A 14553-nucleotide genomic window follows, 5' to 3' on the forward strand; every position below is an offset into this window, starting at 1 on the left:
ACTCCAGGGGCTGGGGAGCTGCCTTGGTGTATAAAGCACTTGCTATAAAACTGTGAGGACTGGATCCCAAAATCCTGCATAAGCTGCTGTCAGGCATGACCACTGCCTGCAATCCTAGGTTTAAAGTGCCAGGGACAGGTGATTTCCCACAAACTGTCTAGCTGGACAAGCTGAAACAACAAGCTCTGTGTTCAGGGAGAGACTCTACCTCTCAACACATGAGGTAGAGATAAATGAAGAAAGATACCCAATATAACCTTGAGCCTTCACATACACACATGTGCATCGACCTACATGCTTACATGAACATGCATATATTCCATGCATACAAATACAAGAAGAAAAAGCTTCAAACCCCAGGTTTATATATATGAGCTATAATGTTTATCAGCAGTACTTAGAAATCCAGGTTCTTTTTTACAGAGAACTTTCTACACTGAACTGACGCCATGGCAAGACAGGAGAGTATTTGTAAAAACTCTGCTATAAGGGTATTAACCTGTAAGGTTATTAAATTAGTGGCTCTTTGCCAACATTAATGAATGTGAATAAATATAAAAACCGTTTTTATCTCACATTTGAAATCAGTTTCTTAAATGGTATGCTTTGAAATGTAATTAAAGAGAGAAGATATTTCAAGATGCTATTGGGCTATTATCAATTAGAAATCAAACTTTTCAGCTAAACTGTCCTGATAGCCAAGCAAAAAATAGTATTTATGCTAGAAGCTCATGGATTAAATAAGAAAAAGTCATATTTATTCTTAAGAAAATTTATATTTTGAGTTAAATTATTTGCATCTAGCTAAAATGAAATAGGCTCATATGCCTAGGGTACCTCCCTAGGTGTCCATTGTCTACACCCTGCCAAAGTAGTGAATAAACGTGACACACTCTTCTGACACTCATCTCTTTCTCTCTGGGTCTGTGTTCTATAGAAAAATACCAGTCTTTGTGCAACAAAGCACCATCTAATAAAAGTTTATTAATGCATATTAATGTTTTTTAATGTGTTAAAACATTTAAACCCTTTAGCCTTAAATTGAAATAGCAAGATTCTTGCCTTTCCTGTGGACTATATTTAATTGAGGACACTTTTTATAAAACACTTTTTAAGAGAAAAAAATGGAAAATAGAAATTATGCAGCTAAGTAGAGAGTGTTTCAAAATCTGGTCTTCATGGTGCTCTATTTTAATCCAGGAGTAGGTGTTATATCTTGATTTTCATTTAAAAAAAAAAAGTCAGACCTGAAAGTATCCTAGAAGCCAGGAACTTTTTTGATTTAAAAAACAAAACAAAACAAAACAAAACCCTAGAACTATAAGTTATTTACCCAATACCCTGCCTGTTAGATAGTAGGTCTAGAACCTGAGCCTTCAACATCTTGACTGTTACATAGTAGGTCTAGAGCCTGAGCCTTCAATATCCTGCCTGTTAAATAGTAGGTCTAGAACCTGTGCCTTCAACACCTTGACTGTTACATAGTAGGTCTAGAGCCTGAGTCTTCAACACCCTGCCTGTTAGATAGTGTAGCTCTAGAACCACAGCTTTCAACACCCTGCCTATTACATAGTAGGTCTAGAACCTCAACCTTCAATACCCTACCTGTTAGATAGTAGATCTAGAACCTTGGCCTTCTGATTTCTCTGCTCTAGATCCGTCTTTCCAGAATTTTTCTACTTGTAAGAAATTGTCTGAAAATTAGCTAATCATGAGTTTAACTACTTTTTGTTAGCAAATATGTTAAGTGGTATATGTGGGGACTTTTCTGTGATGCTGTGGATACTTTCAAAGTAAATCTGACACAAAACATAACCCCTTGCCAGGTTTTGGGTAGCTTTTTGATGTTACTACCTGTGTATCAGGCTCTAAAGCTGTCAGAGCAAAATTACCCTTTAATGTTGCTATTTACCCAGTTTGAGCAGGGAAAAACATCTTAAATGGGAGTGGGAAGCTAAATGGCAGAGATGAGGAGCCTCGGTTCTTATAGAGTCTGCTTGCTTTACAAGAGCATGGAGCCCTTTTCCTCCTGAAGAACATTTCTCTCCCTTTTTTATTTCTCCTGAAGTGGGGCAGATGGAGAACATATCTCCAGGACAGATCATCGATGAGCCTATCCGGCCAGTCAACATTCCCCGGAAAGAAAAGGATTTCCAAGGAATGCTGGAGTACAAAAGGGAGGATGAGCAGAAGCTAGTGAAGAACCTGATTCTAGGCAAGTGCTTTCTCCATGGGAAGATTCCTCTCAGCCAGGGCAGTGCTAGAAACACTCGTCACTAAGGTTTGAAGTCTGATTTAATATTCTCTTTAAATTATTTTCTTGACTGTCAGGATTGTGCAATGGTGCTTGTTGCTAAGCCTGATGATCTGAGGCTAGTCTAGGCCTATTCTATTCTGAGAGAAACAGAGCCCTGCAGACTGTCCTTGGGCTTCCACAGACACTCACACAGGCCCTCACACAGCACATGCAAAACAAATAAATGGTTTTTAAAAATTAAGTTGTAATACTTCTTTTGAGGCAGTGGTCCTGTTGTGTTGTCCAGGCAGTGGTCCTGTCATGTTGTCCAAAGGCCCTGGGAGTTACCACTCAGCTTCAGCTTTCTCAGCGTTGAAGGCCATAGACAGGATCCACTGGCAGGCCTAGCTCTGAAGTCTCTGAGTCATCACTTCATACTACATTAGAGAGCTGTGGTGGAGTCCTTACTGAGCATTCAGCATCAGTGTGGGACATGTGTCTAGGATCCATCTGTAAGGCTCCCTTGAAGCCAAGCCAGTTAGCTCTGGTTTCATGTTAAGATCACTCAGAAAATTTTGGTTTTGGTTTTGAGACAAGATCTCATGTATAGCCCATGCTAGCTTATAACATGATATATAACAAAAGCTTACTTAGAATTCATAGTCCTTCATTCTCTACCTCCCACGTGCTAAGGCCTATGTGTACTTCCACTAAGACCAATATGTGTGAGTTGTGTTTTGGCAGGAGTCAGGGAGCAAACCAAGGGCCTCATGAATAGTAGACAGATTCTGCGTCACATCCTCAGCCCACTCAGAAAACTCTTAAAAAAGTGTTGATAGTCTCCTACCCCAATTGAAATAAGTTGAAGCTTCCAGGGAAAAGAACTTGGGCCAACTCTAGTGCTATTCTGGAAATGTCTTGTGCATTCCCAGTTATAACCACAGTTGAATGCCACTGTTGTAGCCATTTGGGTTTTTTAATTTCTCTTTTCATCCCTAGGAATATTTATGGCTAATGGTTTAGGAAAACACTTCAATAATGTGGGAAAAAATCAAGGAAAAAAATCTAGCAGAGTATGGAAAGGATGAGATAATGTAAAAGGTAGAAGAGGCATTTCAGGGAGCACAAGGCCTTGACTGTGAGCCTCTAAGTAGTAGTGAGCTAAACCTTCAGCCTTTGCCATTCTCTCCTCCCAGCTACCATGGGATTGGTAATTACACCTAATTGACCATTCCTCAGCTTCATGGCATTCAGCTTAGTACTATAAATAGCTTCAGAGAGCTTCAGTTTTAACATGATCATCACTTAGCCAAAAGGTTTTAGGGCTGGTGGTTTAAAGGTAAAAAGGATAGAGTAAAGATGGGTGTAGAGTTTATATAAAGTTGTCTGGAAACACTCCTTGATGGGATGTACTGCTCACAGTGGCCAAAGAGAATAGGAACAAGCTGTTCTTATGTCTGAAGAAAGAACATCAGAGGCAGAAAAAGGATAAGGCTGTGGGCTCCCGGCCCTGGGCAGGAACCATGGCATGTTAAGCAATCAACAAGGAGAGTTGTTTGGGGCAGTGAGCTGAGCCTGAGGAAGAGAGGCTAGACGGTGTGGAGCACAGTTCAGGTTTGGAATCTTATAAGTGGGGGAAGAAGCTCTTTGAAGAATTCTCTGAACAAAATTGGCATGATCTAATGTGCATTTTCTTAAGCAAAAAGCTACAATATTTAGTATTATCTGGGACTAGGAGGTGGATCTAAGAGATCAGTTAGGAAGCTCTTCTAGCAACCCAAGAAGTGATAGATAATGTCCTAAGCTGGGGAGTAGAATAGAAGCATCTAGATTCTAGCTGTATTTTGCAGGGAGCACTAACAGGATGATAAGTTGGGTGCATGGTGTAAGAAAAGTAAGGAGTTTTAAAACGATGAGGTTTATGACCTGAGAAACTGAAAGTGGAGGGGTCCATTAGTAGAATGGATGTCAGGGAGAATGAAGAACTTGACTTGGGAGAGGCTTGGTTTGACATGCCTGAGCAGAGCCATCAGGAAGACAGTTCATAAACAAGACTGGACTTCAAGGGAAAAGTCAGGGCAGGATATATAAGTTTTATATAGGTATGTGCCATAGTCAATAATTTCCCTAATGAACTGTTAAAATACTGTTTTTTATAACTTGCTCTGAATGATTGAGCTCTTACACAACTGTGCTTTCATCTCATAAAACATGCCTCAAAGACTTCCAGAATTACATAATTTTGTTTTTCCTTTTTTCTTTATTCAGAACTAAAGCCACGTGGTGTGGCTGTCAATCTGATTCCAGGGTTACCAGCATATATCTTGTTTATGTGTGTACGACATGCTGACTATCTGAACGATGATCAGAAAGTAAGATCATTGCTGACATCAACAATTAACAGCATCAAAAAAGTCTTGAAGGTCAGTTCCACATTCTGCCGTTCTCACGATTGTTAATGATAGTCTGTTCTTTTTCTATTGTTCTTGTTCTACTATTTCTTCCTTAGACTTAGCACAGTTGCTACTGTAACCCTTCCAGCCTTTCAGCATATCTACAAGCTCCAACTATAGGAAACAGTCTCTGTACCCTCTGTGTTAGCTGCTTTCCTGTCACTGTGACCAAACACTGACAGAAGCACTTGAGGGAGGAAGGATAATTTTGAGGGCTCAGAGCTTCAAGAGGTGTGAGCCCTTTGCAGAGGAGCAGTAAGCAAAGACTAATTCAGAAATGGGGCTGGACTGTAGTGTAGCTAAGCCTATCCTAAGTATGCCACAACTTCTCAAAGGCCACCACTGTTGGGGACCTGTCATAATGCCTTCTTTCAGAACAGGTTCAGATTAGACAGTAATCAAAATGGATTTTATTATTATTGCATTTAATTGCATAGCAAAGTAATTCTTCAGAGACAGAAATAATTTGCTTTAGGTTTTATTGGGACCAAACTTAAAATATTCAAAGACAGGCATGGTGGCACATATTTGGAAGATCTCTATGAATTGCTAGCCTGGCTTACAGAGTAAATTCCAGGCCAGCCAGGTCTACACAGTGAGACCCTGGCTTAACAGATAGGTAGGTAGGTAGGTAGGTAGGTAGGTAGGTAGGTAGGTAGATAGGTAGGTAGGTGGATGGATGGATGGATGGATGGATGGATGGATGGATGGATGGATGGATGGATGGATGAGTTTTAAGTGTTTTGTGGAAACCAGTTCTACACATATATATTTATATGTGGACCATATATGTAGAATATGATACTGATCTTGAAATAAATGTCATTTAATAATGTGTAGCTTATTCTTATAAAAAATACGGCATTAAAATTTTTCTTTCAATTTTTGTTCCCCTTATTCTCCAATTCGTTTTGGTTTGGTTTGGTTTGGTTTTGGTTTTTTCGAGACAGGTTTCTCTGTGTAGCCCTGGCTGTCCTGGAACTCACTTTGTAAACCAGGCTGGCCTCGAACTCAGAAATTCACCTGCCTCTGCCTCCCAAGTGCTGGGATTAAAGGCGTGCACCACCACCGCCTGGCTTCTCCAATTCACTCCATGAATTATCTAGTTACCTAAAGCCCCTGCTTCCATGTGAAAATGGAGAAATGCTTATCAGACATAAGCATTTGCACACACACACACACACACAGTAGCCACTTACCTTACATAATCCTCCTGGTGACTCTAGAAGAGCTCTGGTTCTCTGCCTGTGGGTTCTAACCCTGTGAGGGTTGCATATCACATATCCTGAATATCAGATATTGAATGATAATTCATAGTAGTAACAAAATTATAGTTATGAAGTAGCAACAAAAATAATGTTATGGTTGGGAGTCACCACAACGAGGAATTTTACTAAAGAGCTGCAGCATTAGGAAGTTTGAGAACCTAGAGAAACACATCTAACTTTTTTTAAAAAGGTTTGTTTCTTTGTTTTATGTATGTGAGTACACTGTTGCCTTCTTCAGACAACCAGAAGAGGGCGTCAGATCCCATTACAGATGGTTGTGAGCCACCATGTGGTTACTGGGAATTGAACTCAGGACCTCTGGAAGAGCAGCTAGAGCTCTTAACCGCTGAGCCATCTCTCCAGCCCCACATGTAACTTTTAGCTGAGTGTTTCTGTGAGAAATTAGGATGTGCTCCAGGCACCTTGTCTTCTGATTATTCAACAGAATAACAGAGCATCTAGGATAAAGATCCAGTAGCTCTCTTGCTTCTAAATGGGCCTTTAATTTTTTGTTGTTGTTGTAAAATCCCCTCTGTCAGGGCTCAGGGAACCCTGCAGAAGAGGATTCAGAAAGAATATAACAGCCAGTGGGAATAGAGGAAACCAAGAAAGCAAGGCCCTCAAAATCAGCATGACCAAAACTCATATGAACTGAGACTGAGGTAGCATATACATGGCCTGCACAGGTCTGCATCAGGTGTTGTGTGTCTGTGTGTGTGTGTGTGTGTGTGTGTGTGTGTGTGTGTGTGTGTGTGTGTTAGTATGGCTTCTAGTTTAGTATTTTTATAGGATTCCTGAGTGTTTGACTGAATATACCTTGGTTTCTTGTGTCTTCTCTTGAGCTTCTCTTTTCTTCTGTTAGTTTCTTTTGTCCAATTCCAATGTGTTAGCTTGTTGGTTTTTCTTTTTAATCTCATTGTATTTTATTATGATCTCTTAGAAGCCTTGTTTTCTAGTGAGAGACAGAAAGGGATGTGATCTAGATGAGAGTGGAGGTAGGGAGGAACTAGGAAGAATACAGGAGGAAGAAACCATAATCAGGATATATTATGTGAGGAGAAAAAACTATTTTCAAAAGAGGAAGAAAAGGAAAATGTGTAAAATATGCAGAACATAAACTTTGACCTTATTCTCCTTACACCTGTTGATCTATACTGACCCTGCTCTGCACCATCACCCCCATCTATGGGCTGTGTCACCTCCCTCCTGACACTGTACCATTGCACATCAGCTCCCCTTCCTGCCCCAAGCCTCTGTGACCTCAAACAAGTGCTGGTCTCCATGTCTGTGGGAAAGTTGTTCTCTGTCATTCTGTCCCACAATGATTACCAAAGTGTGGCGTTTCTGAAGGCTCCTCTTTTAAAATCCATGAGTGTTTTCTAAGTGTACATCTTAATTTTGGACATACTGATACTAGACATACTGCGTATTGACTATTTCTTAGTTAACTCTTACAGATTTTAAATGTTTCCCCTCTCTCAGCCTAATTGCAAGATATATTTATCTATTTGACTAAGCATCACAGCATATTAGCTAATGATTTTAAAAGAATGTTTGCCATAATAAAATATCCTTTGCATTCCACTTTAAATTAACGTGCATTGCCTTACAACCACATGGTGAATTGAGGTGCTTGTCCTACCCCCCTAGTTTAATCCTAACAGTAGTGTAACTATTCTAAGGCATATTGGGAATCCATACAGTTTTTAGTTCAGATCACTTTATCTAATAAGTAGAAAACCGAAAGAAATTGAGCTTGTCTAGTTTTCTCTGTGATTCAAATCTAATTTTGAACAAATAGAGTTTATTCATTATAAAAAATACTACCTTGAGAAACTTGATCTAGTTAACTGGTAGAGAGGTGCTACTTGGTTTTAAATACTTTGAAGTTTTCAGAAAGTGTATTTAGGAGTAACAAGAGTGTTTTACTGTGATGGGCACAGAGGCCCATCCTGTTTGAATGAAAAGAAGCAGACATAACACAGTTGTTTATGCAGTCCTCTCTGTAATCACCTGAATCTGCTTTTACCCTGTTGGGCTTTATGTTTGGTTTTGTTTCTGGTGATGCTAAGGACGCTGATACTGTGTAGGTATAATTATAAGCTTTCTGTTAGGCTCTTCTGAGTCTCTCTGCCACTGGACTTGTCTAGACATCACCAAAGATGATCAGTGACTCTGTCCTGTAGAAGAGTCTCTGACTAATGTTGCTGTCCAGTCTGTAAAGATGTTCTCTGCCAGCTCAGCAAGAGCCACCACTCGAAACATATTATCCACATCTACGGAAGAGTTAAAAAGAGTTAAAGTTCTTAGTCAAACCTGTATGCAGGCCATAGGGTGATTGTCTATGTGTGGGAATATCATAAAGTTTTATTTAATTCTGGCAATATCCCTAAAGCTAGAGTTTTTTTTTTTTTCAAAGTAGAGACCTGAACTCACTTCTCTTATCTAGGCTAAAAAATTCTAAATTAAACCTAATATCTTCTAGGATTCCTTTCTTAATGTCATTTCAGAAAAATGTTCTCTAAAATGTATGGGTTTTAATGTGTTTTATGTGTAAAGATGTAAGTTTTATTGTAAAAAAGAAACATCCTATAAGAAATCATCCATTCCTCATAGCATATTCTCTTCTGAGTATACTCAGTATACTTTAGTATATAAAGTGACAACCAGGATCAAAGGCAGATGTTCTATAAATGCAGTCTGTGTTCTGATGTACCAGTAAGAAATAATATTGTTTTACACCAATAGAGGCATACATGAGAGGTGGAGAGAGGAGGATCAGGAATTGAAGGTTAACATCAGCTATACAGTGAGTCTGAGGACATCCTAGACTACATTAGACCAGAGATATAGATAGATAGGTATGTAGATAGATAAATATATGGATATTAGATGGATGGATGGATAGATAGATAGCATGCATAGATACTAAATATATCTGTATGTATATATATGTAGAGGATAGATAGATATTAAATATATTTCTTTATGTATATATGTATATATAAAAGTATGTATGTGTGTACACGTATGTGTGTGCACATACATGAATGCACTTGAGTGCGATTCTATGTAGAGGCCAGAAAATAATCTCAAATGTTAATCCCCAGGATTACTACTTACCTTGATTTTTGAAACAGGCTTTCTCACTGGGACCTGCAATCACTGATCAGGCTAGGCTGACTGGTCAGTAAGCCTCAGGAATTCTCCCATCTCTGCCTCCCAGGTCCTGGGATATTACAAGCCACTACACCATGTTTACATGTATGCTGGGGACCAATCTCAGATCCTATGCTTATGCAGTAAACACTTAACCCATATATCATTTTTAAGGATAATAATGCCTCATATCATTTTTTAAATAAACTCCTAAGATTAAAAAACAAAAAAAAAACCCATGGTTATTTAATGCTAGGCACCTGGGTAACTCCTGTGCAAACTATAGACAGATGTTGATGGTTCCATGACTTTCCATGTCTCAACTATTATCAGAGGTTCTTTCATAAACTCATAACCATCTGCACTGTGTCTATATGTGACCTCTCAGAAGCACTCAGCTCCAGCATCTTTTGAGTCTGCACTCACCCCATTGTGGTCAAGAGCCAACCGATTTTCCCTGTCTACTCAGTTTGGGACTCTTCCATCTCTAGTTCACTGCTCAGAAATTTTGTTGTGATAGGAGTTTTAATCCAAGCTGCATTTGAGGCTGTCAATCTCTTTTTCATGTTCTTTGATTACAGAAATTATTATATCCTTTGTGCCTTTAGCTCTTACTGATTCCCTTCATTAATCCCAAGCAAGTGAGTCTGTCTGAGTCAGCTGAGAAGTAAAGTTTTTCTGCACAAAAGACAGCTAAGTTAGCATACTTTTCTGACGGCAAGAACAGTAGCAAATATCAGGAGACTGAGGTAAACTGGCAATGGCATAAAACTACAGTCTGGTTTATCTGTGTCATAGTTTATGATGGTTTGTTTGTAAAAGAAGTGTGTCTTCTGTGTCTGCCTAACTTTTTCCCTAAGGATAAGACAGATTTAGATTTCTTTTCTCTTTCAGAAAAGAGGTGACGATTTTGAAACTGTCTCCTTCTGGCTCTCTAACACATGTCGATTTTTGCACTGTTTGAAGCAATATAGTGGAGAGGAGGTGAGAAAACCTTAGTGGTAAAAACAACATGTTTTACTTTTTTTGACCTTTTAAAGGGAAAGTTTAAAAATGTTTGAATCATGTTAATTTAATTTCCAAACCCCCAAACAGGAAATGCACTGCTTTGATGATGTTTGCTGTCTCATGGTGAATGGGGCAGTGATGTAGCTTCTTCCTTCCTAGCATTTAAAGACAGCATGTCAAAAGCAAGCCAAGCACCATTCAGAGAGTAATTACCAGAAAACAAGTTGTTCTTTACATGTTGTGTTAGTTTATGAGTTTAGGATTGGGATATAGAATTGTTTAAAGAAATGAATCTTTTTAGGCTAAGTTCCTTAAAGGCAACCAACAGGGGCTAGAGAGATGGCTCAGTGGTTAAGAACACTGACTGCTATTCTGAAGGTCCTGAGTTCAAATCCCAGCAACCACATGGTGGCTCACAACCATCCGTAATGAGATCTGACACCCTCTTCTGGTGTGTCTGAAGACAGCTACAAGGTACTCACATATAATAATAAATAAATCTTAAAAAAAAACAACCAACAAAAAATTGTTTATACGCCTGGGCATGGAGGTAGAGAGAGTTGGGTCTCTGAGTTCAAGGACAGCCAGAGCTACACAGAAATCCTGTTTTGAAAACAAAAAAAGAATCACATATGTATCTGTTTGTAGTGAAGTGTTTATTTGTTGTTTGATAGAGTTTAGCCAAGTATAAATCTAAAGTATTGATTAAACTAAAAGCTACTTACTGTGTGTCTAACAGTACTCAGTATATTTTGACATGTAATTGATACAATCATTGGCAGTAAACCCATTTTACAGATGAGGCTCAGTGAGATTCATCCATTAGTCTGTAACCTCTTGACACAAGGAGCAGAGCTGTGACTCTGCATCTGCACAGCTCAGAGACCTGTTGCCTGACCTCACCCCATCCCATCTCCCCATTCTTTGTCAGAAAGGCAGCAAAGAAACTGGTCAGTAATACTCTCTGACAGGCAGAACAAAGGACTGTCACGGCAGGATGGCAGGATATACAGAGATGAGCAGGACATCTAGAACTTGGGCCTGAGGGAGCAGAATCCTGAGAAAGGCCATGAAGGTGATCCTCCTGGCCCCTCATTTAGACTGCGTTATCCACTAAGCTACTCTGTCATTAGGTGGGGCCAGTGAGCCATATACTTAGGGGAAAGTGACTGGAAGATGCACTGCCTTTCTGGGGAGCTCTCCTTCTAAGCCAATGCTATTTGAAAGACTTTTCTAAGAGCTGACTGAAATCATCATGTAGATACCATGAGTTAGAATAAAATGACAAAGCTCAATTGTTTTCTAGTTCATAAAGAAACTATTCTAATCAAGAAGTTTATGCATGTTCCTCTGGGTGTAATTATATGCATAGGACTGTATTTAAAGAGTTAAAGAGTGTTTTCAATTATTTACTTAGTGTTTGGCAGTAGACCTGCTGTTTTATCAATCACATATGTTCTTTCCTTAAGTTAAATTTCCCCATCTTGCTGCTAGAAAGCCTTAAGTATAGATTGCCAAGGTCCTCTGTCATTCAAAGCTAAATAGAAGAGGGTAATGCAGGTGTGAAAACACAGGCAACAGCATTGAGAATAGTGACCCTGGCACGAGGTAGAAGGGATGAGCAGGATGCAGAGTGAGGCAGACAGAGACATTGGCTTCCTGTGCACCACTAACATTGTGTTGATTCTAGGGCTTTATGAAGCACAACACGTCTCGCCAGAATGAGCACTGCCTCACCAATTTTGACCTTGCTGAATATCGGCAAGTACTGAGTGACTTGGCCATTCAGATCTATCAGCAGCTTGTGAGGGTGTTAGAGAACATTCTTCAGCCAATGATAGGTAAGACCAGTGTCGCTGAGCATCATGGGTGCTTGCTGACAAATGAGGTCAGTGGTACGTACGTGTGACAGGCATGAGTTCATGTGGAGAACATAAAGCGGTAACTGCGACAGAAGTCAGGCTCCACGTGTCTGAAGCACTGGGATCCGTGTTGACTTCCTCTCTAAAGACTAAGCTCTGTCTTCTCTCTAGCAGTAGACTTTGCTCCTTCGTCTAATTGTCAGAAAGACTTCCAGCTACTGTGGCACTATTGCACAGGTCTCCTAGGAGACCACTGAAAACCACGGAGGCTGGGAACACATATAATGCTTCTGATTATATATGTAAATAGAGTGTGACTCCATGCACCTGACTTTATACTCATTCTGGATGGTCATTTATATGTTGTCCTATCTGATTCCCTTGGGATGCACGAATTTGCAGGTTTTTAATGTAGCAAATTTGTGGGGTTTTTTTTTTTTTCCAAATTACCAAGCACTGTTATCTCCAGGCAAGTTAGAGGCTCTTCACTACTTCAGACTTTCATTATTTTCTTCCCTTGACCATGTGGTCTCCACGTTTCTATATTTTTAACTCCCTTAGTGAGCTCACACATTTAATTTTTTCAGAGGCCCATATTTAAAACAGCTAGGGACATAAAAGTCTAAGGAGGCCATATGAGGTGGCAGTTACCTCTTTTCTTGTGCTTTAGAAGTTATAAATTTAAAACACGGTACATTGGCCAAAATGCAGGAAGTAACACAGAGGTGACAGTCAGCCTCCACCAGTCCTTCCTGAATTTGCCTATGTGTACTGGCTGAGCAAATAGCTTGCCTCTAAGCTGTACCCCCCCCCCCCAATCTCCATCTCCCAGTCATCTCATAGCAACAGCAAATGCTTTGAATTAGTATAGGGTTCATGGGGAGCTGAGCTTAGGGCATAGTCATTGAGTTCAAGGGCCTCCCAGGCAGGGGATGGGCATCTCTGAGTAGACATGTCAAAAGCTTTCTAAGGAGGCACTAGCCAGACACTGAGAGAGAGGTGAGACAGCAGTACAAGAGCAGAGACTACGGCTGGAGAAACCAAGGTTATCCCAAGGTCTCACTGCAGTGTGGGGACCTCAGAACAGGAAGGAGCTCAGCTCTCCAGCTCCACACCATCTGCTCTGACAGGCCTTCTCCAAGACTGCTTCCCAAAGCCTTGCCCTTCTTAGTGTTTTCTTATTGGGGTGTTGTTGTTGTTGTTGTTTGAATTAGTAGCTTTTTCTGTAATGACTGAGATCAAATACAAAGAACACGTATTTGACCACTCAAAGCTTTCTCAGATACCACATGCAAGTGCAGTCCCAAAGCTGCTGCTTACTTTAGAAAAGGCAGCAGTGAGATTACTTAATACTGTGGGAGATTTCTGCAGTTAAAAACTTAATAGTTCATTAAAGTTTAACATCCAAAGGCTTATTCTTGGGACAGTTCCTTCTTCTACTATTTTTATCCTCCAGTCATTTCCTAAAGTGTGTGTGTATTTGTGTGTGTGTGTGCACGTGCGCATGTGTGCATGCATGTGCGTATGTGTTTGAGAGAGAAAGAGAGAGAGAGTGTGGGTTTTTACATCTGAATCATCTTAACACTTAAAATATCTCTACAGTCTCAGGTATGCTAGAGCATGAAACAATTCAGGGCGTATCTGGGGTGAAGCCCACAGGGCTCAGAAAACGAACCTCCAGTATCGCAGATGAGGGCACCTACACACTGGACTCCATCCTTCGGCAGCTCAACTCCTTCCACTCAGTCATGTGTCAGCATGGCATGGACCCGGAGCTAATCAAGCAGGTAGTCAAACAGATGTTCTACATTGTGGGCGCCATCACCCTAAACAACCTCCTCCTGCGCAAGGACATGTGCTCCTGGAGCAAGGGCATGCAGATCAGGTGAGCAGACATCAACATGGATGACAACCTCTTGTAACAGGCCTGCTTGTTGTGACAGCAGGATGGAAGATGGCTTGTTTTAGCCAGTGCCACATGGCCAACAGCAAGGGAAGGACTGATATAGAGTCAGTTCTTGGGCCTGGATGGGTTCTCATTGCTCAGGAGGAAACCTGCTCATCTGTTAAGCTACCTTGTTTGTAGTATCATAGAGATGGGCAAGATACACTACGATCTAGAATTTTCTCTCTTATTTGTTTTGATTACATAATAAGAAAATATTAGACAAATGAAACTTTATAGTATTTTGTCATCATGAGATATCTTTCCATATTATGAATATAAATAAGAATAGACCCAACAGGGTCTGGAGAAGTGTCTCAGTGGTTAAGAGCACTTACTGTTCCTGAACAATCCCAGCACTCAAGAGGCAGAGGCAGGCTCGGCACCTACAGGGTGGTTCACAACTCTCTCTAATTCCAGTTCCAGGGATTGCAACTCCTTTTTCTGGCCTCTGTGCATGCTGTATGTGCATGGTGCATATACACATACCCAACCAAACACTTTTCTTTTTCTTTTGAAATTTCTAAGCTAAAGAAAAATAATAGGTCCAAAGAGCTCATTCGCTAACACTTGAACTTGAAGACAAACTATACCCCATTCTTCATTTATTTTAGTTTCTTGT

The 14553-nt window shown here is 40.2% G+C and overlaps 1 protein-coding gene across 8 annotated transcripts in view; it reads left to right on the top strand.

Annotated features, from left to right (window-relative positions):
- The window catches only part of Myo5a (myosin VA), a 153890-nt gene that overhangs the window by 129405 nt on the left and 9932 nt on the right, over window positions 1–14553 (top strand). For all 8 annotated transcript variants that reach the window (XM_006510827.4, XM_006510829.4, XM_006510832.4 and 5 more), the window contains 5 exons: window positions 2069–2215; window positions 4505–4659; window positions 10011–10100; window positions 11815–11965; window positions 13589–13871. In XM_006510827.4, coding sequence (XP_006510890.1) covers window positions 2069–2215; window positions 4505–4659; window positions 10011–10100; window positions 11815–11965; window positions 13589–13871 — 826 coding nt within the window. The remainder of the gene's footprint in view (window positions 1–2068; window positions 2216–4504; window positions 4660–10010; window positions 10101–11814; window positions 11966–13588; window positions 13872–14553) is intronic.

This window comes from Mus musculus, chromosome 9, assembly GCF_000001635.26.
Source record: "Mus musculus strain C57BL/6J chromosome 9, GRCm38.p6 C57BL/6J".
NCBI classification, from domain to species: domain Eukaryota; kingdom Metazoa; phylum Chordata; class Mammalia; order Rodentia; family Muridae; genus Mus; species Mus musculus.